The sequence below is a fragment of the Trachurus trachurus genome (genome assembly GCF_905171665.1).
Source record: "Trachurus trachurus genome assembly, chromosome: 14".
Taxonomy (NCBI): domain Eukaryota; kingdom Metazoa; phylum Chordata; class Actinopteri; order Carangiformes; family Carangidae; genus Trachurus; species Trachurus trachurus.
The window spans coordinates 24618229-24640471 of NC_139903.1; the positions used below are offsets into that span (position 1 = coordinate 24618229).

The window sequence follows — 22243 nt, forward strand, 5'->3', positions numbered from 1 at the left end:
TATTAATGCTGTGAAAGAATCAAAGCATTCAGTCCACAGACAAATGAGACACAGCATGTATTAAGAAATTCTGGCTTAAAATGAGCTGTCAGGACTTCTATAACTTTGTGATGTCACAACAAAACAGTCATCGCTCTAAACACATCCCCCGAGCCCCACCCACCTGGATCCACCAACCAAACAAGCATTATTTGATTGATTTGATTTGACCTGAAATCTACTAATAGTTTTATTTAAACAGTCAGCCAATCAGAAGAGAGGTTCAGACCCTCTCTTCTGATTGGCTTACTGACCTACAGAAAGCATAACTACACAAAACTCTGAAAAGTGTAAAATATGGGACCTTTAAACCCTCTGATTATGCTGAACTAGAGCCCTGATTTCCAATGTTAGTCATGTAAATACAGACATTTTTTCAATGAACATACAAAGTAGATTAAAATTCTTTTCATTTTGCCACCTGTGTCTCAGTAATTAAGTGGATACAGTACCTCTCCATGCATGATTCACTGTGCTGTACACCTTGTGGCTGCGAACGAAGAAAAAAAAAAACCCAGGCTAATCAACACTATCACTGATTACTTCCTCTCTGCTGTACTCTTTTTAATACTGCAATGGGTGCATTCCTGTTTTTATCTCCATCTGCTACATTACAGTACTGTAGGTCCATAAACACAACTGGAAAATGTCTCGTTTAAGCACATTTTTACTTTAAAAATAAGATCAACATGATACAATGCAGGAACAGTCCAGCCAAAGCTGTAGAGGCAGAAATGGGAAGTATTTCTCTGTGTGTGTTAAGAGCCTTTTGTGTGTTGCAGGACATAGCTGATAATAACAGACATCTGAAATGGCAATCACAGTGATGCAAGAGGCTCAGCAACAAGGTCAGTTGTGTTTAGAGTACAAGACGTTATCTGAGGAGTCTCTTGGAATCATTATAGAAAAGAAGCCTCTTTTTAGACTGGCGTCACATACAGTACATGCGTCAATAGGACGTCCTCCATGTCAATAAGGGGAAATATGCGCCCAGTGAAAAGTCAAGTCATCAAATTCTTTGCATATTTTATTTTTCTTATCATGATTTTTTTTTTCAACTCACACATGTCATATTTTACATCTTTGCAATAAAACATGAATACAATAGTTTTTAGGGTTTCATAGATCCAAAAATATTTAACCTTTTTTTGGATACGTAAGTTGAACCTGTCGATAGAGTATGTGCATGTGCGCATTTGATCAAGATGGCTTCACACATACAGTACATCTCACATTTTCATCATCATCATCATCATCATCATCATCAACATCATCATCATCCCTCACGGCCCTCCTTCCCACCTCTATCAGCTACAGAATCATGATATTGCTTACAACTGTGAGGTTGTAAAACTTAATAATCACACATGAGCTCAACGTTTTTTAAATACAAACATCAATGCACAAATAATCCCGTCGGGAAAATGGACCGAAACAAAATGGCAGCCGACCAGAAAGAACCAAGCTAATAAATAATGATATGTGATTGGTGCAAAGTGCAAATACAAAACAAACTTTTACATTGATTTGATTCTCTTTTTTTAAATAATCAACAAATGTGGGTAAGTGAAGGTTTCCTTTGCGGTTTCAGTCTTATTCAGCTGATTAAGTCTCCCACCAAGCCTGAACCAAGACTATATGTACATATTTGACAAAACAATCACCAAATATACAAAGGAAATCATGTCAGTCTTGTGGTTGTCATCCGTGGTGGCACTGGCAAGACCTCTTCATCATCACCATCTCTGGCAAAAACCCCGTAACCATCCTTGACACTGCCGCTATTACCATCAGTCTTGTCAACATTATAATAATTATTACACAATATTTTACATACAGCAAGTCATTAATAAATTAAAGGTGATAAGCGCAGTTTGTGTAGTGAAAGAACAAGTGTTGACTCTGAAGGAGGCAGAGTCTTATTTACATAAAAATCCGACTTTAACCCTGCTGTGGGTAAAAAGAATATGATTAAGATTAGAAAATAAAAGAAAACCTGATAAAATCAAATAAGAGAAAATAAACTCAAATCCCCAGGCAATTTTTTCAAGGGTGAATTTAAGATCAAGCCAATAGCACCGGTTTTGAATTGTAGTGGGTGGGGCTGGTTCATTTCTGACCGTATCTAATCAGTTGAAGGAGTCTTAATTCATAGTCCACCCAAATAATTCCCAGATGTAACTCCCCTCAAACCAAAAGCATGGAGAAAAAAAAATTAAAGGAGGATAAAGAAAAGAGAAAATAAAACTTAGGTTCATTGTCTGTGAAGCATTAAGCATACCAGCAACAGCAACTGCACCAGTCCTGTGAGTGGTACGGATATGAGCGACCTCTACAAGGTGCTTGACTTGCTCTTTTTCTCCCCATTCTGCAGTCTGTCTATTTTATTAGCAGGTTTTGGTGTGTATCTTCAGGGTATTGTGTGTCTGTGGTTGCACACGTGCGTGTACGTAACACGTGTGCACAGAGGAAGTTATTTTCCAGCAGCGCTGCCGCATCCTCACATCAAGTCAACTTCTTCGTCGGATTAGAGCCTAAGGTCCGGTACTTGTTTTTCCCTTCCTCTCAGTACCTGTGGTTTCCCCCGCGTTGCAGATACACAGCAGAATGGATCATCTCCTCTCCCCTCCGGTCCTCTCTCTCCTCTCCACCCTCCTCTTCCTCAAGCTGTCCACCTCAGTACCTGTTCTGGTGTTCATAGTGCCAGCGGTTGAAGTCTATGTTGAACGCCACAATGCTGCCGGACGCCATGCCAGTGATCAGAGTCCTGAGAGCAGAGCACACACACACACACAGAGTCACATCTGTAAACAGGCCACACATTCTCCATAAAACACTTCCCTGTGCCTGAGAAATCATGTGAGGTTTTGGGTGAAATAACTGCCACACGTCTGATCGTTTAGTATTCTCTGCTGTCCCCATGGCCCTGACCCACTTTCCACCCCCTGAGAACAGTCGTCCTTAAGAAGACACAGCCCTGAATTTGGCAGCCTTCTTACCAACGGTCACACTGCCTGCATCTACTTCTGTCTGTCACAGCGGCGCCCTGTCTGTTTTTACCTCTGGTCGTGCGACAAGTCCATGGCACGGATGCCGGCGTCACAGCCTGGGTAGATGTAAAGCTGTTTGAAGTCGCACGCCTGCCACACCTCCACAACTCCGTTATCACCTCCGGTCACCAGGTTCTGTCCGTCGCTGCTCAACAGGATCGCCTGGAGAGAGGAACACGAGGAGACAGAGAGGTTACCAGAGACAGTAGGGTATATGAGTTTGAGTAAAGAAGGAAAGTATAAATACAAAAACATAAAGTAAGATCAGGTTTCCATCCAAATGTATCAAATTTTTTTTAGCAAATTTTGTGAAAATGCGCAAAAAGAAAATGCAAATTTATGCCTGTTTCCATTCGTTACTGTTTTGTGATCATTGGGAGAAGACCTGCGGGTAAGTTCATTAGCGATTGTTTTTGATGACGCAGGTTCACCGGCCGAGCACCTCAGGAGACGAGGCTGCTGCCTCTGTGACGACCAGTCACTGCTCACAAAGGTGGAGCTTCACTTCTCCAAAAAACATTGTAGCAAACTTCTAAACAGGCGTCATTTGGATAAACTAACCGCACACTGGGGATCTAAACAGATAATTTCTTGCATGAAACAATATTAAAACTTAATAATGTGAGATAATAACAACAGCACTACAGTGGGAAATAAAACAGCTTTTCGCCTGTTTTACAGCTGTATATGCAGCTGCATTCTGGGAAACTTGTATACTGTATACTGCGATGTGAATGGCATCGGTCGCGTTTATTTCCTTTTAACGATACGCTGACAAATCCACCCCCCCAAAGCGTAAAAACTTTTTGACTTTTTGGCGTTTCCATCCAAGTATTTATTCGCAATTTCTGAAAATGCGAATAAGAACAGGTGGATGGAAACGCCAGTACCAACTCCCACAGTCTTACCCGTGTGGAATCGTTGACCTCCATTTGTGCCAGCAGTTTTCCATTTATGCTGAAGTTGCAGAAGCGGCCTCTCTCGTAGTAGATGATGCAGTGGCCCTCGCTGGACACCGAGATGAGACGGGGCCGCTGGCACAGCTCCGGCCCCTCCAGGGCCCTGAGCAGATCCCCTGTAATCGTGTGGACCAGACACGGGCCCTCTGAGGAGCAAAACCAAAACAAGTTATTGTACAGTAGATGCTGCTTCGGTGATTGTAAGGTTCGACGAAATATTGTGAGATCAATAGTGTATTTGTATTTAGAAATAATGCAGAAAACAAAAACACTTAAAATGAATGAGATAATAACATTTCTATGGAAATCTCCAAGGAAGGGTTAAATATTTTCTATATTTTTACTGATATTCAAATTTCACTGTGTAAAAAAAACTGTAAAATTAAAATATATGTTTGGCACAGCATACACAAACCTTTAGCTCCACTGATGACCAACCCCAGCTCTGCACAGACGGACACACACACCACCTCGTGGTCGTGTCCTGTCAGTACTGCCCTGGGAGCAGGATAGTCGCCTGGAGGAGGAAGAGAACTCAGTTGAGAGACACAGCGACACAAACATCATGACACCTCCTGCTCCTGCTGAGTCAGTGTCGCCACTCACTGTTGTTAGGGTTGTCCCCTATAATGTGGTGTCGTCCGCTCCAGTACCACAGAAGAAGAGTGGCGTCTCTGGAGCCTGACACGATGTAGCAGTCTCCTCCGATGTAGGACTCTGACCTGGCCAGACACGTCACAACATCCCAGTGGCCAAAGACTATCTGGGTCAGCTTCCCTGTGGAGAGGAAGGAAGGAAGGAACGGGGAAGACAGCTCAGACTCTGTGCTCTTTACTCATACTAGTAGGTTAAACAAGCAGGTTAGTGTGCTACGTGTTTAAATAAAGTGAAAAAAATGTCTTTAAATAAATAATTCAAAACCTACCAGTTTCAGTGGAGTAAACGCGGAAGCTCTTGTCCCAGAAGCCGCAGACCAGGATGTAGCGGTTGTCGGCAGTAACCACAAAACAGTGTGTGTTGATCTGGATGCTCTGGTCCACCAGGTCAGTGATCTGACGCTTGTTCACGCCTGAGTTGTTTGCTACGGGGGGGGCGAACAGTGAGGCTGCAGGTTAATGAGGTCACACCACCAACAAGATAATGTAATGAAGTCTGCTCCGACCTCTGAGGAGAGGTCATCCACTCAGCTGTTTCTACAAAACTATGTTCTTAATGAAACATAGGACTGTAGCTTAAAGCTGGGGTAGGCAGGATTTGTTTGAAAAACAAAATATTAACTCTTTTTTATCAAAGAAAATTGTGTTTTCTCATTCAGCTGTCAGTAAGGAAAGGTCTGTGTGTTTGGGGTGTTCACAGTGTTTCTCTATATCTCTGTATGCAGCAGCCTGAAAAGCCTACAGCTCCCAGTACCTTTAAACAATTAAGTCTATTTTGGTCTGAGGGGGTTACTGATTGGTGCCACTCTGTCCTCCCGATTTGTTAAAGCCACGAGTAGGGCCAGCCCTTCAACCAATCAGAAACCCTCAGACAGACAGGGAATAAATTTAAATGGTCAAAGATACCGGGAGCTGTAGGCTTGTCTTCAAAACAAATCCTGCCTACCCCATCTATTACTATCAACAGAAGTTAGAGATGAAAATATGAATAAATGGAGGAGTTTTCAGAAATCTACTGTGCAGAATGTGGTGCACTGACCTATGAGAGGGTCCATCTCGATGGGAAGATGATGAGCCTGTTCTAAGGAGTAACCCGGAGCTCCACGGAGGCCTGGATGGTGGAGGATCAAACATTACAGTCATACATATGCACATTATAAATCAGCTTAACCACATCCTCTGACCGCTCTGATACAGACTCGTGTTAAACTTCAGACCGCCCCTGTGTTCAAAGCTTCATTTCCATCTCAACTGCAAACCTCATGACTGTATCTGTGATAAAAATCTGTCCACAGACACAAACAGTCTCCTCAGAAGCACCTCTGTGTTACTTTTCTGTACAGTAGGTGTCTCCAGGACGCCAGTTTGCCTTGATGACTCACACACAACAGAAACAGCAGCCAGGCTGTCAGGTCAGCTAAAAATAAGCAATCAACAACAAAACTCACTTGAACTGCTTCATGACAGTTTGTAATTACTTTACTACATGTAATTACACCTCGCCTGCTGTGCTAATGATGCAGTTAATGAGGTTAATTATGCCTTAAATTAAAAACAATTCCAACATACAGGCTGTGTTAACAACTACTATAACCAAATACAACAAAACCAAAAAACTCTGGATATACAGTAGTAATGATCACAGAAATGAACCAACATCTGACGGAGTGTATTTGCATTTAATTTCCATAAGGCTTGCAAAGTCATCTCTTTATACTTCTGATACATCACCTAAAAAACAAACACTAAACTTTATTCCATTTACAAAAGATAAAGATAAAAAGACAAAATCAGCTAATCTTCACATTTGAGGAGCAGAAACAATCAAGAGAAGTGGAACCTGTTTTTGCTTTTTGACTTGAGTTTGAATCTCAGTTTATTATCAAACGACTGCTGTAAAAATGTTTTAGAAAAGTGCTTAAAATCTACAATCACAATATCTCCAGAATGAAACGACTGTGTGTGTAAAGTAACAAAGCAGTTTATTTGTCAAGGTTATCTAAAGACATGCACCATTCTTCACTTTAAGCGAGTTTTCACACCTGTTTTAAACTGAACCCTGGTTCACTTCAATTAATGAGGTTAATCACGCCTTAAAACAACACATGTTCAGTTTAAACAGGGGGGTGTGGACGCTGGAACCCTTGGTACAATATGTTAAATAAGGTGTGAAAACAGTTGAAGAGGTGGTGTGAGTCCAGTCATTAAAAAAACTCTGGAGGGGTTAGTTTCTGAGTTCTGAACTTGATCCGACCCACCAGCAGCTCAGATGGTTCCTGTGACCTTCGTCCTGTGGTCGCTGTCCGGCTCCAGCCGTGGATCTGACCAATAAGTGGAGTGGACGCGCTCATGTGGTTTGTAATGATGCATTCAGAGTCATTTTCCACTCAGGGCAAAATGAAAATGACAGCACTCTAAAATGTGTCTCATTAAAGATTTTAGTTCCACGCTGACATCGATTTGATTATCACGACAACATGGCAGTAGATGTGGTGTCCTGTGATTTGTGTTGCCATAGAAACCCGCAGACAAGCCTCCAGCTGAAAACACGATTCAAACCAGCACTCACCGACTGTGTTGTGCCAGCGGTTGACTGCAAACAGCCGGCTACATGTGACGGTGACGGCGGCCGGTATGCTGAGGTGAGGCAGCGTGTTGGCTGCCACGTGCGTGACGGGGGAGTTGGACGGGAACTTGAGCACCATGATGACGTCCTGCTGCATCTGATCCTTAAACATCAGAGGGCTCTGGGGAAGGAAACACTGGTGAGACAGACAGAGAAAGAGAGAGGGAGAGGAAGAGAGAAGGACAGAGCGAGGGGGGGAAGGTCAGGAGGAGAGGAGAGGAGGAGGAGGAGGAGGGAGGGAGGAGGGGGATGGAGATGGAGGAAGAGGGAGAGACAGAACAGATGGGACAGAGGGGGGGGAGGGAAAAGGTATATTAGTGGGAGCACAGGGTCAGAGCAGGTACACACACTGAGGGGGGCGGGCTCTAGGCTGAGGAGAGGAGATGGAGGCACTGGTTGGTCTGGGTTCAGGACTGACAGGTTTGGGTTGGGACAGAGATGGCTCTGATGTGGAGACACTGAGGCCTCGTGCTGCTGAGGGGAGCAGGGGAGACAGAGAGGCTAACACCAAGGCAGGATTAAAAAAAACAAAACACCATTACATACACTTGTATGTAATGTCATTTCAAAAACCATTCCTATTGGCACCAGATTATTAACTGTGTAAAGGGCTGGAATGAAAGCTTCAGTTCTGCTCATACAAACCTTTAAACCTGTAAATAACATGTAAAACGCTTGGGAAACCTCTTTTCCTTCTCTTAAAGTTAACTCATGTGCATTTGCCTTTTAAGGTACCATCCCAGGCGGCTCATTTTTGGCAAAATTTTGGCAAAATTATAAAAACCTGAGTATATCTAGTAGGTAAGTAATAGACAGTAATAGATACCATAAGTGATTTGACATATCAATGACCAAATTTGGTCATCTGTGTAAGGAGCAGGGGCCAAAATGTGTCCGACCAATCAAATTAGTCTCAAACAACTTTGGTTGGTCTGTCACCAAATCATGCAACCGCCATCTACGTTTACGGGACACGTTTGTGTCGCAGACTCACGGTGCCAAAGAGACGAGAGCTGTGACACCGGGTCCTAGGCTCTGATCGCAGGTTTGGTTTCCAGCAGCGGTGTGGGAGGCAGAGAGCCTCCACTCTCCCTGGAACAAGCTACAAGTCTTTTATCTAACATCACAATTAGTCCGAAGCCGTTTAATGACGGTAAAAATGAAACATAAGGTAAATATCCTGCATAGTTCTTCTGCTCTGTGCTACTCCGATCGGAGCGGCGTCCCTAGCAACGGTCTGTTTTACGGTTTTGGTGATTCCTGATTGGACGGAGGGGGTGGGTGCTTATCAGTTGTGCAATTTGAAAAAAAATCTTCAGTCCAGCCGCCTGGGATGGAAACTTTAAACAGAGTTACATTCGCTTGGGTGAGGTTTTTTACTCACCAGGTGCATGGCGGAGGAGCGAGGTGGGTGTGGCTCTATCAGCAGCTGGGACGGGATCTGACCACAGAGCTGGATCTGCAACTCCATGACCTGCAAAGAGAAGGAGATGACGTTAACATGGTGAAGGAAGAGAAAGGTGGCAGAATAAAATCCCCTTCATTTTTATATACTGTACTTCCCCTGAAAGTTATTTGTGTGAGCGTCATTATCTAATCTATAATATCTACTAACTATTTAACTCTGCAAACATTTCATCAATCTGATGTTGCATAGAGAAGAATCTTGCGGACGCATCATGAGAGCGACTGCGCTGTAAAGATCAATTTCTGACTCAAACAAGAGTGATGTTGTGGAAACCGACCTCGCGCTGTGTGGCGTCTACGTTGTCGAGGTTGATGGCTCCCTCATAGGACAAGAAGTTGAACACGTTGAGGGCTCGGACCGCCTCTGGTCCTCGCTGCTTGTAGCCAAATATTAGATCGATCCACTGGTGGAGCTGGCACGACACAAACTCGCTCTCCAGCGCCTGGTCGCGTGTACAGACAAGAGGCAGAGAAGAGGTCAAGAACATGTTCAGTGTCGCTAGATTTAAAGATAGAGGCAAAAAACTTCTTCTTTTAGATGTTTATATTCTAGTAAATCTGTGTCTCTCACCATCCTGTTAATGCGGACAAAGTCTTCAGGTTTCTTGGCCCAGGCAGGAAGCTCCACGTCGCACACAGGGATTCCGTCCTCGCGCGCCCCGAGCTCGTACTCGTTACTGTTGACGAACATCTCAGGCAAGTAGTAGAACTCTGGGATCAGCTCCTGACAGACACAGCAGACAATACAGTACCACAAAATGATTACCGGTACAGTACTACATCTGACATTCAAGAAATCAATCATGATTATTAGTTTTTCAAAGCTGACAGACACAAGTTGTTTTCATCTTCCAAACAACTACAATACTTTCAGTTCAAGTACACACTTTTAAGCATTAGTTAAGCATTAATAAATACTGAATTCTTCATTTATAACGCGTTATAACGTGTTACCAAAAAATCTATGGACATTCAAAGTCCATATGCATTGTAGAAAATAGAAAACAAACATTTTTTTGTTATTTGAAGCAAAATTATTCTGTTTAGAATCGCATGACTGTAGTAAAATGAATGTGTGTCTTTGTATTGTGCAGAATTCTGACAGGTGTTGAGGTCAAGGGCTTCAGACAACGTTACTGACACTTCTCATACGTTTAAAGCATCATTGAAACCTATTTAGCTGAAAATCACACAACTCTCAGTGCTTATTGTGTTGGTGTGTTCACGTCTTCACAGGCTGATTTGATAGTTTTCCAACAATCCGAACCCGTCTCCTCAGTATGTTGTTCTTTCAACCCTTCAGGAACAGTTACCTTGACATCGGCCGTGTCCCTCTGGCAGTTCCTCCATGAGCGGCCGATGCCAGAGAAGGCTCTCTCTGGATGGTCAAACTTGCTGTCATTGGCGTTGAGGAAAAACGTGGTGAACGGCTCCTACAGGCACAAGGGAGGATAGACTCATTATTAAAAATCGGGTGTCATGGTGGGAAGGATAGGTATGTTGAATGTAATTGTACTGTATTTATGTATGTTTTGAATGTTTATGAAGCATGAGGGGTGCCAGGGGTGGGGGTTGCCTTTAAGTTGTAAGATGAGTATTTTATTTTAATTTTTATCAATGTTATATTTTATTTTTTCAGATTTTTTTTTCTTCGTCCTATCTATCTGTTTCTCCTTTTTACTTTCTTAAAATACTGGGTCTCCACACCAGTTAGTTGGACCAGTCCCAGCCTGGTCAGTTGCGTACATGAACTGATGAAGCCTCTTGGATGAGAGGTGAAACGTCTTCCTAGACAAATAACTAAGTCCAGTTGCTTTCGATTTAACCTCCTTTGAGATACTATGACCTGGACAAATGAGAATATGCACAGGCTTTCTTAAAGACTATTAATTTGTTTATGCCATATCTGTGACATTTGAAATGTTTGTAAAGATATGTTAAAACAAATAAAAATTTGAATGACAAAAAAAAAGGTTGCGTGTCCGGCGTATCTTCAGTTTTTAAGTGTCTCAGGTAGGTACAGTACTCACTATTCTGAGCATCCACATCAGTGTTGAATGAGCAGTGGAGTAGAGGGTTGTGTAGTGGTGAGGAGGCGTGCTGTCGTCGTCCCACGTCTCGTAGCGCTCTGCGTAAAACGCCGCTCGCTTGGGATTCAGAGCACCGATTGGCTGGAAGAAACCAGAGAGAGATAATCCATTTAAGTTAATGGGGAAGTCTTGGAAAATCAAATGAACGAGCTCCTGCTTGTTTTGATCCTCGGTGGGGAGAGTGGATACATTTTTCTGCTGAATCTTGATGTTTGACCATTTCTGACTTCATAGTATTAGCAGCACATTAAGAATTCATTGGAGCAGAGGTGCGGTAAGTGTGTCTGAGTGCTCTCACCTTGGAGAGGTCTCTGAAGTTTCCAGGCAGAGTGAGATCGAGCTCCTCTGAGTCATAGTTGGTCAAGACCCAGGGGAAGATAGGGTACTGGTTCAGGTCATTATAGGTCCTCCCTGAAGGGACAGAAGACAAATGGGAGAGGAAATAAAAGACTGAGTGGAAACAAAATCACGACATCATTCCATTTTAGTTGTGTCAGGAGACAGTCCCACACTGTGACGCCCTGCTGCGTTAGTCTTGTTTGCATGTTTCCTTTAATCACTCTGAGTTTGACATTATCTGATGAATAGCAGCTACAGTATGGCATCCACACTGTAAAAAAAAAAAGTGATTGATAGCATCATTGCTGCTAATTATCAGCCTTCAAAAGCTTCTGCACCTAACAATTCAGGCTTGGGCTCAAACATTAAATCAGTGAGGCTAACTTCTGAGCACAGATTAAGTGCCAATTAAGACAAACAAGGTCGTATGTTGGTGAGATAAAAGACGATCCGACAGAGGGAGGAATAAAAGCACAAGCTGCCGACAAACTGCTGCATGCCAGCATATGCAAAGGCTTTTATACTAATTCTCACTGCGTGGCATTCATATAGCTGTGACTTAGAAACTCTAATTGTATATTGTAATATTCAGTCTGACAGAAATAAATTGATATACTCCAGTATTTAAATATATGGCTGTAGTAATTATTTTTTAATTCATTGCTTTTTATATTACAGTATATTGCTTGCACATTATCTATCGTCATTGAAGCTGAATTTATTTAGGTAATTTTTGTATTTATATGTATTTACAGGCCACACTGCTGGTAGCTGATAAAAGGTTCATCTTTTTAAATCTTTCAGGTTCTTCATCTGGTCCTTTCAAAAGAATATATCACTGTGAATTGGTTTCTTTAATGATGTGCATCGGGGGGAATACAAACAAGATGAGTGTGCAGTGTCAGCCTGTGCAGTTATTTTAAACAGCGCGGCCCAACAGGAAGTGTCAGAGCCACAAAATAAGGTTGTGTTTTCAAAATCGATCTCCAAAATCGTTCAGTGAGAAAATGAGGATGTTTTCTTTCAAATAATTTAAATGTTTGCTCTGAGAATAGGGGGAAACAGACCAGAAAGGTTATGTGTGCTAGACTACTGACTGGTTTATATATTATTTAAACACTGATTCAGAAAAAACAGACTTTGCAGAATGAGAGTGAACCTCACCTGCAATAGTGTTGAGGAACATGAGGTACTCAAAGTTGGAGATCTCTCTCCTCTGCCAGCGCTGCGTCATGTTGGACGACTTGAAGAGCTGACGAGGGGTGGCCAAGGAAATCCGCCTGCAACACACACACACACACTGAAATTAATTTCCCTTTTTAATCAAACCAGACTACCTACAATCACTGAGCAGCGGTGGACCTGCTGACTCCACCTGGCACCTACCTGGCCTGTGGGAGACCGTAACTCGTTCCTACCCCGACCCGTGGGAGGCTGTAAACCACCCGCTTCACTGTGGCCTGGTCGGGGAAGTTAAACATCACAGACGCTGCAGAGATGGAAGAGGCAACATGTAGTCAACGTGATGAAAACAGAGAGTTTGTGACAAGTAATGTGCAACTGGTGCCAAGCAATATAATTAGAATCTTATACTGGGGCTTTTATTGAACGGTACAGATAATGGTTGCACTTTAACAGCGAAGTAAACAACTGCTAATGCAAAACTTATTTATATAGTTTAATTAAATGTTCAGCTTGATACAGTCTTACTTTAAACATTAAAAAAAAAAACATTACATATATCTATTTCTAATTGTGCACAAACTTGAGAAGTTCAGTGAGTGGAACCAACTGCAACTATAACTGAGCCTGGTTGTAATTAAATTGATGTCTTCTGGTCTTGGTTCATTACACGATGAAGTCTGTTCCTTTTTTTTCATCTTGTACCAAAACAATATTTACTTAGAAACTCTGTAATTAACAATGACACAAAGCAAACACTCTGCTTAAAGACACTCTTTGTATCTTGATAACTTTCTATGCAATAAAAAATGTACAGGTTTAATTAGCTTGTCATGATGGTGGTAAATAATCAATGAAAGCTATCTGCGGCTTGGATTTATGCCTCACTTGCTAAATCCCTGTTGGTGAGAAATCAATAGATGTGAGTATGTTAATGTAAGCAATGAGACACGTGCAGACTCACTTCTGTTGGCCATGAAGACCTCTAGTCCGGTGTTCTGCAGCAGGTAGCGTCTGGAAAACACCGCTCGGATCTCACTGAACATCCATTTGCCGTGCAGGCCCTCTGAGTAGGCCAGAACCTGTTCGAAATGCACATCCAGTGAAACATTTAACATAAATAAAGATCTATTTATATAAATAATTGATTCAATAGGTTAAACAACTATCTGGACTGAAAAATATTGAAAAATAACAGAGAAAGACAACTTGCCCTCACTTTAGCATCAATCTTCTTGAACGCAGCATCGTCCTCATCCACCTCAAAGTAGATCTCAGTGGTGGTGATGGACAGAGTGCCTCGAGCCACCACTACTGGAGCCACCAACTGAGCTGGGGTACTCAGAACCACTGGGCCTGGAGCGGGGAGGGGGGGCAGTGTTATTACCTCTTTATGTAGTCAGGGGGAGCCAAGTATTAATTGCATCGACAGGCTCATTATACACAACAGTAATGAGCAATCATCACACAACACATGATTAAATGGCACACATTCTGTAATTAGACACATTTTGTGTTAGTGAAGATCAATCATTTATTTGCTTCTTCTACCTTCCTACTGTTGTAAACAACCCGATCATGTGTGTAAGTCAGAGAGAGGAACCACTGGATTAAAGGGATAGTTCAACATTGTGGCAAAATGGCCCATTGCCATAATCCCTATAGGTTTAGGAGTAGGTTCGTTACCTTTGATTGTCAGTGCAAGCTGTTTTTAGAACGGCGGAGCAGAGCCGCGAGCTGCTCAGAGCTACGCTACGGAGGCTCATGGTATTTCTTGGTTTCCCTCATCAAACTCATCAAATACACAATCCAACAACTCCAAAACGCTCTGGTGGACAAGTTGTGACCTGCACATTCACCACGCTATGAGATAATAATGGAACTTTACCAGACAGAGTTGTTTTCGAGGTAAATTCATGCAAAACCGCTGATGCGAGTTCCGGTCGGGGGCAGTTTTTCAGCAAGCAGTCTCTGCATTTACCTCTAAAACAACTCTGTCTCGTAATGTTCCGTTATTATCTCATAGCGTGGTGAATGTGCAGATCACAACTTGTCCATGAGAGCATTTTTGAGTTGTTGGACTGTGTATCTATTGGTGTATTTGATGAGTTTGATGAGGGAAACCAGGAAATCCCATTTGCCTCTGTAGCGTAGCTCTGAGCAGCTTGCGGCTCTGCTCCGCCATTTTAAAAATAGCTTGCACCGACAATTAAAGGTAACAAACCTACTGCTATGACTATAGGGATTATGGCAATGGGCCAATTTGCCAGAATGTTGAATTATCCCTTTAAATTGGCCCTTTGGTCTGATTCGTATCAGCATCAGTTTTTAGTAAATTACACTTTTTTCATCAGATGGTTAGAAGAGCTGCAGAACTTTCAAGTGTCCAACTTGCCTTTGGAGGTAAAAAGTCGTGGACGAAAACGAACTAAAAACAAGAGTCATAGACAGTTTGCACTGTTTAGTTGCACCGGAGCATCTCTGTCTGTGTGTGTATGCTCCCGTAACTGTGTGTGATCTTACCTGCGAGGTTATCGATCTCTTTTTCCTGCAGCAGGCTGACAGCGTCGTCGTCTCCCTCCAGCATGAGCTCCGCCTCTGGGTTCTGGGTGACCACCGACTGGCTGCGGAAGGTCTTTTTGGACTTAAGCCCCTCCTCCTCCTCCTCTGTGCCTGTGTGTTTTCAAGCACGCGTGTAAATGTTGTGTGTACGCAAAAAGCAAGTACAACAATTGATACTCGTTACTACGCACCATATTCCTCCAGAGCTTTGAGTGACACGTCGGCGTGGGTGGATCCGAAGGCGTTTCGCACAAATCTCCGTCTCCTCCTCAGATCGTCCTCCCAGTAGTCTAGACGCCAGAAGTCGTGTAATTGGCTAAAGACGTGAAAAGGGGGAGGAGCAAAGATGAGTCATCGCAGCGGGAGTAAATATGGTGTGTGTAGTTTGGGAAAGTAAACGTAGCTCGTAGATCCGTTTCAATAAAACGTAACACATCTGGGGAAAAAAAAGGTAACACTTTACTTGACACCTATCTCTATAACGCATTATAACTATACTTACAATGACTTGATGATCATAATTCTTTATAACAATAATCATAACACACTATAAAGCATTTTATCATGACTTATAAGGTCAGGTATTATAATACCTTATAATTGTTAGTAACTTTGCTGACAATGCCCACATTGATAATGCATTATAAATATAGTTATAATGTGCTATAATTGGCTTATAGACGTGTATAACTATCATTATAAACACTCATAAATTACCATAAGTCTTTATAATAATAAGCATAACACATCATAGAGCATTTTATAATGGTCATATAAGATCAAGTATTACTATATTATATGATGTGTTATGCTTATTGTTATAAAGCCTTATGGTCATTTATGAGTGTTTATAATGATAGTTAGCCTATACATTTTTATAAACCAATCATAACACATCATAACTATATTTATAATCTATTATCGATGTGGGCATTGTCTGTGAGTTACTAACAATTATATTATAATACCTGACCTTATATTTCATGATAAAATGCTTTATAGTGTGTTATGGTTATTGTTATAAAACATTATGATCAATGAGTGTTTATAACTATAGTTATACAGTGCTATAACTGCGTTATAACTCATTATAAGTACGGTTAAAATGCGTTATAGAGATAGGCGTCAAGTAAAGTGTTACCAAAAACAATAACTAGCTTCGAAGTGAGAGGGACGACATAAAATGGACTTATATACCATATGGTGACACAGATGAAAAATGAGCTTTCATCATAAATGTGATTGAGGTTTTGCCTAATGTGAAGGAATGTAAAAAAAATTCAGATGCAAATTCACTTTGATTCGTTTTTTTTTATTTATTTTTTTTTATGTGAGGACAGGAGGTCCTTATCAACAGCCTGAATGTTGTGGTATACAATTTACTTCATCCACAGTGACATGTAGGAGACAGGAGTCAGATGGTGCATGTCACATGTTCTCAAATTAAATCACATGTCCTTGGACTGGCTGCCAGCCTGGAGGCAGATCTGCATAACAAGCAATCACTGAGGTAATGGGAGTGTATGTGAGTGTGTTAAATAAGCAGATCAGTCTCACTCAGCTGCCAGGCAGCTGTCCGTGTGTGTGCTGTAGCTGACGTCCAATAAAATGAGATCAACAAGATTGTTTCATGACTCACGGACCATAATATCTTTTATAAATGTGTTTGGTGTGTGTGTGTGTGTTTGTGTGTGATCTGAAGCTGATGTCACCCCACTTGCTTTGTTAATATGTGCTGTGCTACTTTCACTGTATTTACACAGCAACAATATACAGTGGTGATATGTTGCAGTGATACAGACCATGTATGACGGATGGTGCCGACTTAATAATCATTTAATTTTCTCATTAAATGAAAGAAGCACTTATCTGCTGTCTCCTGTTAAATGACATGCTGTGTAAAGGTGATCTAAAAATGTCCAGGAATATAATGTGATATGCAGCTCCTCTCACCTCTGTGACATCGTCCCCCATGCTCCGTGCTTATTGGTCAGGATGTTGAGGATCTTCTGTTTCAGCTGGTTAGCCGTCACATGATCTCTGTGCTTAGCGGCGCTGATGAGATGATCGCACATTTTCTCCTCCTCTCTCCGGTCGGCCGCGTACTGCGCACAGTTAGACTGGGAAGAGAGAGATTCAGGGGGACAGACTCAAAACCAAAGAACATTACTGTCAGAGCTTAGGAGCTGCAGCGCGGCAAGTCTGTCTGTTGAGTTTTTGGTGACTAGAGCTAAACCAATGAATCAACCCAAATGAGTTCATCAGAGATTTATTAGTGTTACATTTATGTCAGCTGATGAATAAGAAGAAATAGCGGAAGTAACACTTGTTTGAAGTTATTAAGAAACTGTGTCAGTGTTAAATTGTTTGTCGACCACAAATTAATTCATTATGTATTTATGCTATGTATATAAAAAAATGTAAATATAAGCTCATAATTGTTATCAAGTTCACTCTCAAATATAATATATCTGCATTTGCAGCACTGGTTGAATCAACTCTAGATTCATACTTAACTTTTAATTTAAAATATTAATAAGCTAACCAAAAATGATTCATAATTAACCCTCTGTAAATAAGTACAAACATATCGGAGGGTTGTTATTTGTGTTTCTTTTATTAGATACACATACACAGAAGGTTCGGCAAAAAAACTTTTTATCAAAGGGTCTCTGTTTGATGTCATTTTTTTTACCTCAAATTCAGCGTGTTTGTGCACATCCTCTGCCCTCTGTCTGTTCAGGATGAACTCTGCTTCGTTGGCCACACGCACAATGTGATCCTTCATGGCGTGGCACAGGAGTCTGGTGATGATGGAGCGAGAGAGATTACAGGCATCAGCAACAAAATTCAAATTCCACACAGGAGGCAAGTTTTCAGAATATCACATTTTTCTAAATTGCATCTATAGGACTTGATATCTGTTTTCTTATTTTCTTTTGATGTGTATTTATCTTTTTAAGTTTTGCAGCAGTGCTCCAATAAACACTTGAGACAAAAAAAGAAATACCCAAGATTACAGGCTCTGAAAATAGAGCAGCACAAGTGCGCAGTAAACTTAATTGCACTCTAATGATTTGACTGCTGAACACACATGGCACTGTGCACTTATCCTAGCAAGGTTCTCATTAGGGCTGTATCATACCCATTAGTTGTGAAGCACTGATAACAGTACTGGTGTTAATGTGTGAATCACAGAGAATTACGTGAGGGTGATAATCAGTCAGTGTGATGGATTACCTTCCCTCATTGATGAGCTCAATGAAGGCCAGTCCTGCATTCTTCTGAATGGAGTTTTGCCACTCCTAAGGGTAGAGGACACATCAGGGTTAATATGGCAGGCAGCAAGGACAAGGAGGGGGGGGGGGGGATTTGGATTATTAATATCACTGAAAATGTCATTTTAGACATTTCAAGACTGTTTAAAATAAAAAAACAACCTATAAATCCAACTAATTTGCAGCATTGTTGGCATAGTGTGTGATTACCAGAGCCAGGTCAGGATACAATATCTTACACAGTGAAATTCCTCCTGCATACAGTATATTGTCACATCATCCACTCATGGCTTTAAAGAGATATATCAACATTTTGTCAAATTGGACCATTGGCATAATCCCTATAGTTTTAGGAGTAGGTTCGTTACCTTTAATTGTCAGTGCAAGATATTTTTAGAATGGTGGAGCAGAGCTGCTCAGAGCTTCGTTACGGAGGCTCATGGGTTTTCTTGGTTTCCCTCATCAAACTCATCAAATACACAATCCAACAACTCCAAAACGCTCTGGTGGACAAGTTGTGACCTACACATTCACCACGCTATGAGATGACATTGACAATGTAATGTTACGAGACAAAAAGTTGTTTTCGAGGCAAATGCATGCAACGGTTTTGCATGAATTGACCAAAAACAACTCGTAACATTACATTATTAACTCATAGCGTGTCAGTAATATAGCTTTGCTCAGAAATATCATTTCAGTAGTTATCATCTCTGGTGTTGAGGTACATTAGCACAAATCTGCTGAAAACACGGCTCTGTGAGTATCAATGAGGAAGTAGCCGTCCAAGATGACTTGAGTGTTTAATGTGTTTGTGCATATCAGAGTGGAGCCCGCTGAGCAGGATAAGAGCGCTGCTGAAAGCCTAAAACTATCAGTGCTCCATTAGCTCCACTCGCTCTGAAAGGCTGTGAAGGACACATGGGAGCATCTCCTGTTACACTCCCCCCATCCACAGGATCAATATCTGGGCTAGGGTTTGCTCTCCTGAGCCTCTAATGTCAGACAAGGCCGGAGCCAGGGGGTAATACTATACATGCTGACGAGCAGCCAGGAGAGTGGAGGAGAGGGGAAAGGGAGTGGTGAGAGCAAACAGTGGAGAGTGGTAGAAGATGAAAGCAGCAGCCACTCAAACCCTGTGCTAAAATGGACCAGAAAAGACTGATGGTGCGACTGAAGGCGGAGAAGGGAAAAAGACGGAGAGAGATGACAGCGAAGACCATGATATAGGGGTTGAAGAAGAGGAAGAAGAAGAAGAAGAAGAAGAAGAAGAGGAAAAAAGATCTGAGGAGCTCCTCCAAAGACGAGAGCTCTTACAGGCAGCAAGAATCCAGAGCTGGGAGATACACTTCAGGAGATAAGAAGCAGGACACTGGTCATCAACACCATCAGCAGGAACCTCTGTAGTGGTAAGTGTCTCTCTTTTAAGGGTTCATCAGGAAAACTGAGATACTGGCTTTCAAAACAAGTTTGATGACTAACCCCCAAACTAGCTGAATCTGAAGCTGTGGTGTTTCTGTTGATTTCCTAAAAGTCAAATCCAAGGCAGAAAAGGAGTACAAGCATTTATGACTGACATGGAAAATTCTGCTTGCAGCGCTATGTACTGATGAGGGAACACTACAGTGTGATGATGCATATCAGCTGAGGTTATATTACATCTGCAGTGCGCTCATTGAATGGTCGACCCTGCCTCATAGGCCAGATCAATAACTCGGCAGCATTCAACTCAGTCTCAACTGTGGGTGTTAAAAAAAAAAAAAAAAAAAAACTTTAAAAACAACTTTTTTCAGGCTTTGACAAAAGAATCCTAATAGCGAGGACAGTGCACAGAGGGACAGAGAGGAGAGGTGAGGACGAGTTACCAACCTGAGAGCACAGCAGCATTACCAGCTCCACCACAGACGTGCTAGACTTCATACACACCAGACCTGCAGCACAAAGACACACCACACAGTCAGGAGCGTCTCCGTCTCTCGCTCTCTCTCTGACACACACACACACACACACTCACACACTCACACACACTCGCACACCACTGAGATACACAGAAATATCATCAAAGAAGACACTGTAGTGTCAGTGGTTTCTGCTGTTGTTTACAGTCATCGTAGTCAAGTTTATAAAAAGCATGCCACAGAGAAGACAGGAACAAACAGTAGAGGAAGAGAGAGTAGGAGGACGGAGGAGAGGAGGGGGAGGGGGAGTTGGGGGAGAGAGAGAGAGAGAGAGAGAGAGGAAAGGGAGCAGGAAGAGAGGAGAGGGAGAGAGAGCAACACAGAGACAGTGGATCACGAATAACAGGACGCCAGGAAGCAGGTGGGCAGAGGAGGAGGAGTGCAACACATTTAGTACGATCTATAATAGCAGCAGCATTAATGATACGACTCAACATAATCTGATCTAAAAGCTTGGACGTGGCCTGGCTAGCTGATCTGGAAATGGTGCAAAATAGTGACTTCATACCTGCTGGACGAATGAGTGAAGCAGCCAGCTCAAAGACACTCACTCACTCTCACACCCACTCCCAAGTAACCACACACACACTCGTTCACTCACTCATTTATTTGCCTTTCACTCACTTTTTTTCTTTTATTCACACACGCACGCACGCACGCACGCACGCACACCGCGGTGAGGGACAGTGAATGGGGAGACTCCACAGAGAGACGCCAGTTAGAGAAAAGGAGCCGTGTACAGCACCTGTACCTTCTATGAGCAGTTCCTGCCCATGGCTACCGAGAAGTGTCCTAGACAGGAAGGGAGCAAAGTCCACAAAAATCTCCCTCAGCAGCGGAGCCACCTTCTCCAGAGCCCGCTCCAGCTTCGTGGTGATGCTGTGGTGGGGAAAGAAGCGAGAGAGAGGGAGAAAGAGAGAGAGATGAAGAGGATAGAAGTGAAGATTAAAAGAAGCAAGGTACAAATGAGGGTAGAAGCGTGTGAGAGGGGGGAAAAACTCAGGGGTGTTGGGGTGAGGGAGGGGGGTTACGGTGGGTTAGACAGAGAGGAAGAGAAGCATGCAAGAAAGAAATGATCAGATCGGTGAAGGAGGGATTGCAGACAAGCATAGACGAGAGAGGGCAAGAGAGGATGGGAGAGGTGCAGGAGAAGGAAATGGAAAAATGTCTGAAATGAACTTAGAGGACACAAAAACATACAGAATCAAAGAGTGTGTGATGATGGGTTGATATGGAAGCACTATGCCTGGGTTAGTATTGATTGATGAGGCAGTTCAAAGACTAATCGCTCTGCTAATCAACTTGGCTTCGTGATATGACTGAACCTTGAAGAGCAAAAAAGCTAAGCTTTAAAAAAAAAGAAGAGGAAGAGGCCCTGTGTTTTAAACTACACTGCCAGATATTGTGTATATTGACATGTCTTGTGAAGACTGCACATTGTTATATTAGTTAGTGTGTGTAGTAGGTGTTGACTAAAATAGTTCCCTGTTCTATGTTTAGTTAAGAAATGGAGAGAGTAAGGCAGGACGGATAAACAGCAAAGCAGCCATGATGGCAGTGCGGTGCGTCTTCTTGCCGTGTTGTAAGCGTGTTGTTTCTGGAGCAGATCTGAGTCACTGGTGTTTTGCAAACCCTCATTTTTGTTTCAACAGACACATGGGTCGGTTTAAAGGGACAGTTCAACATTTTGGCAAATTGGCCCATTGCCATAATCCCTATAGTCATAGCAGTAGGTTCGTTACCTTTAATTGTCGGTGCAAGCTATTTTTAGAACGGCGGAGCAGAGCCGCGAGCTGCTCAGAGCTACGCTACGGAGGCTGATGGGATTTCTTGGTTTCCCTCATCAAACTCAACAAATACACAATCCAACAACTCCAAAATGTTGTTGTTGACAAGTTGTGACCTGCACATTTCCCACGCTATGAGATAATAACGGAACGTTACCAGATGGAGTTGTTTTTGAGGCAAATGCAGAGACTGCTTGCCGAAAAACTGCCCCAGACAAGAGCGGTTTTGCATGAATTTTCCTTGAAAACA

General features: G+C 42.4%; 1 protein-coding gene across 3 annotated transcripts in view; it reads right to left on the bottom strand.

The window, feature by feature from the left end:
• Window positions 1-2715: 2715 nt before the first annotated feature.
• The window catches only part of nbeaa (neurobeachin a), a gene marked incomplete at both ends in the record, with an annotated part of 101510 nt that continues 81982 nt past the window's right edge, over window positions 2716-22243 (bottom strand). Inside the window, 26 exons of one of the 3 annotated variants that reach the window (XM_083987225.1) lie at window positions 2716-2806; window positions 3100-3251; window positions 3998-4194; window positions 4464-4565; window positions 4655-4825; window positions 4974-5129; window positions 5744-5815; window positions 7274-7466; window positions 8715-8804; window positions 9076-9240; window positions 9369-9521; window positions 10111-10230; window positions 10828-10968; window positions 11186-11298; window positions 12391-12506; window positions 12613-12715; window positions 13373-13490; window positions 13628-13764; window positions 14804-14836; window positions 14932-15081; window positions 15162-15286; window positions 16924-17090; window positions 17666-17774; window positions 18211-18275; window positions 20118-20179; window positions 20952-21085. In XM_083987225.1, the coding sequence (XP_083843351.1) occupies window positions 2716-2806; window positions 3100-3251; window positions 3998-4194; window positions 4464-4565; window positions 4655-4825; window positions 4974-5129; window positions 5744-5815; window positions 7274-7466; window positions 8715-8804; window positions 9076-9240; window positions 9369-9521; window positions 10111-10230; window positions 10828-10968; window positions 11186-11298; window positions 12391-12506; window positions 12613-12715; window positions 13373-13490; window positions 13628-13764; window positions 14804-14836; window positions 14932-15081; window positions 15162-15286; window positions 16924-17090; window positions 17666-17774; window positions 18211-18275; window positions 20118-20179; window positions 20952-21085 (3235 nt within the window). Of the gene's footprint in view, window positions 2807-3099; window positions 3252-3997; window positions 4195-4463; window positions 4566-4654; window positions 4826-4973; window positions 5130-5743; window positions 5816-7273; window positions 7467-8714; window positions 8805-9075; window positions 9241-9368; window positions 9522-10110; window positions 10231-10827; window positions 10969-11185; window positions 11299-12390; window positions 12507-12612; window positions 12716-13372; window positions 13491-13621; window positions 13765-14803; window positions 14837-14931; window positions 15082-15161; window positions 15287-16923; window positions 17091-17665; window positions 17775-18210; window positions 18276-20117; window positions 20180-20951; window positions 21086-22243 lie in introns of all 3 variants that reach the window. The other 2 variants (XM_083987227.1, XM_083987226.1) reach the window with 2 other exon arrangements.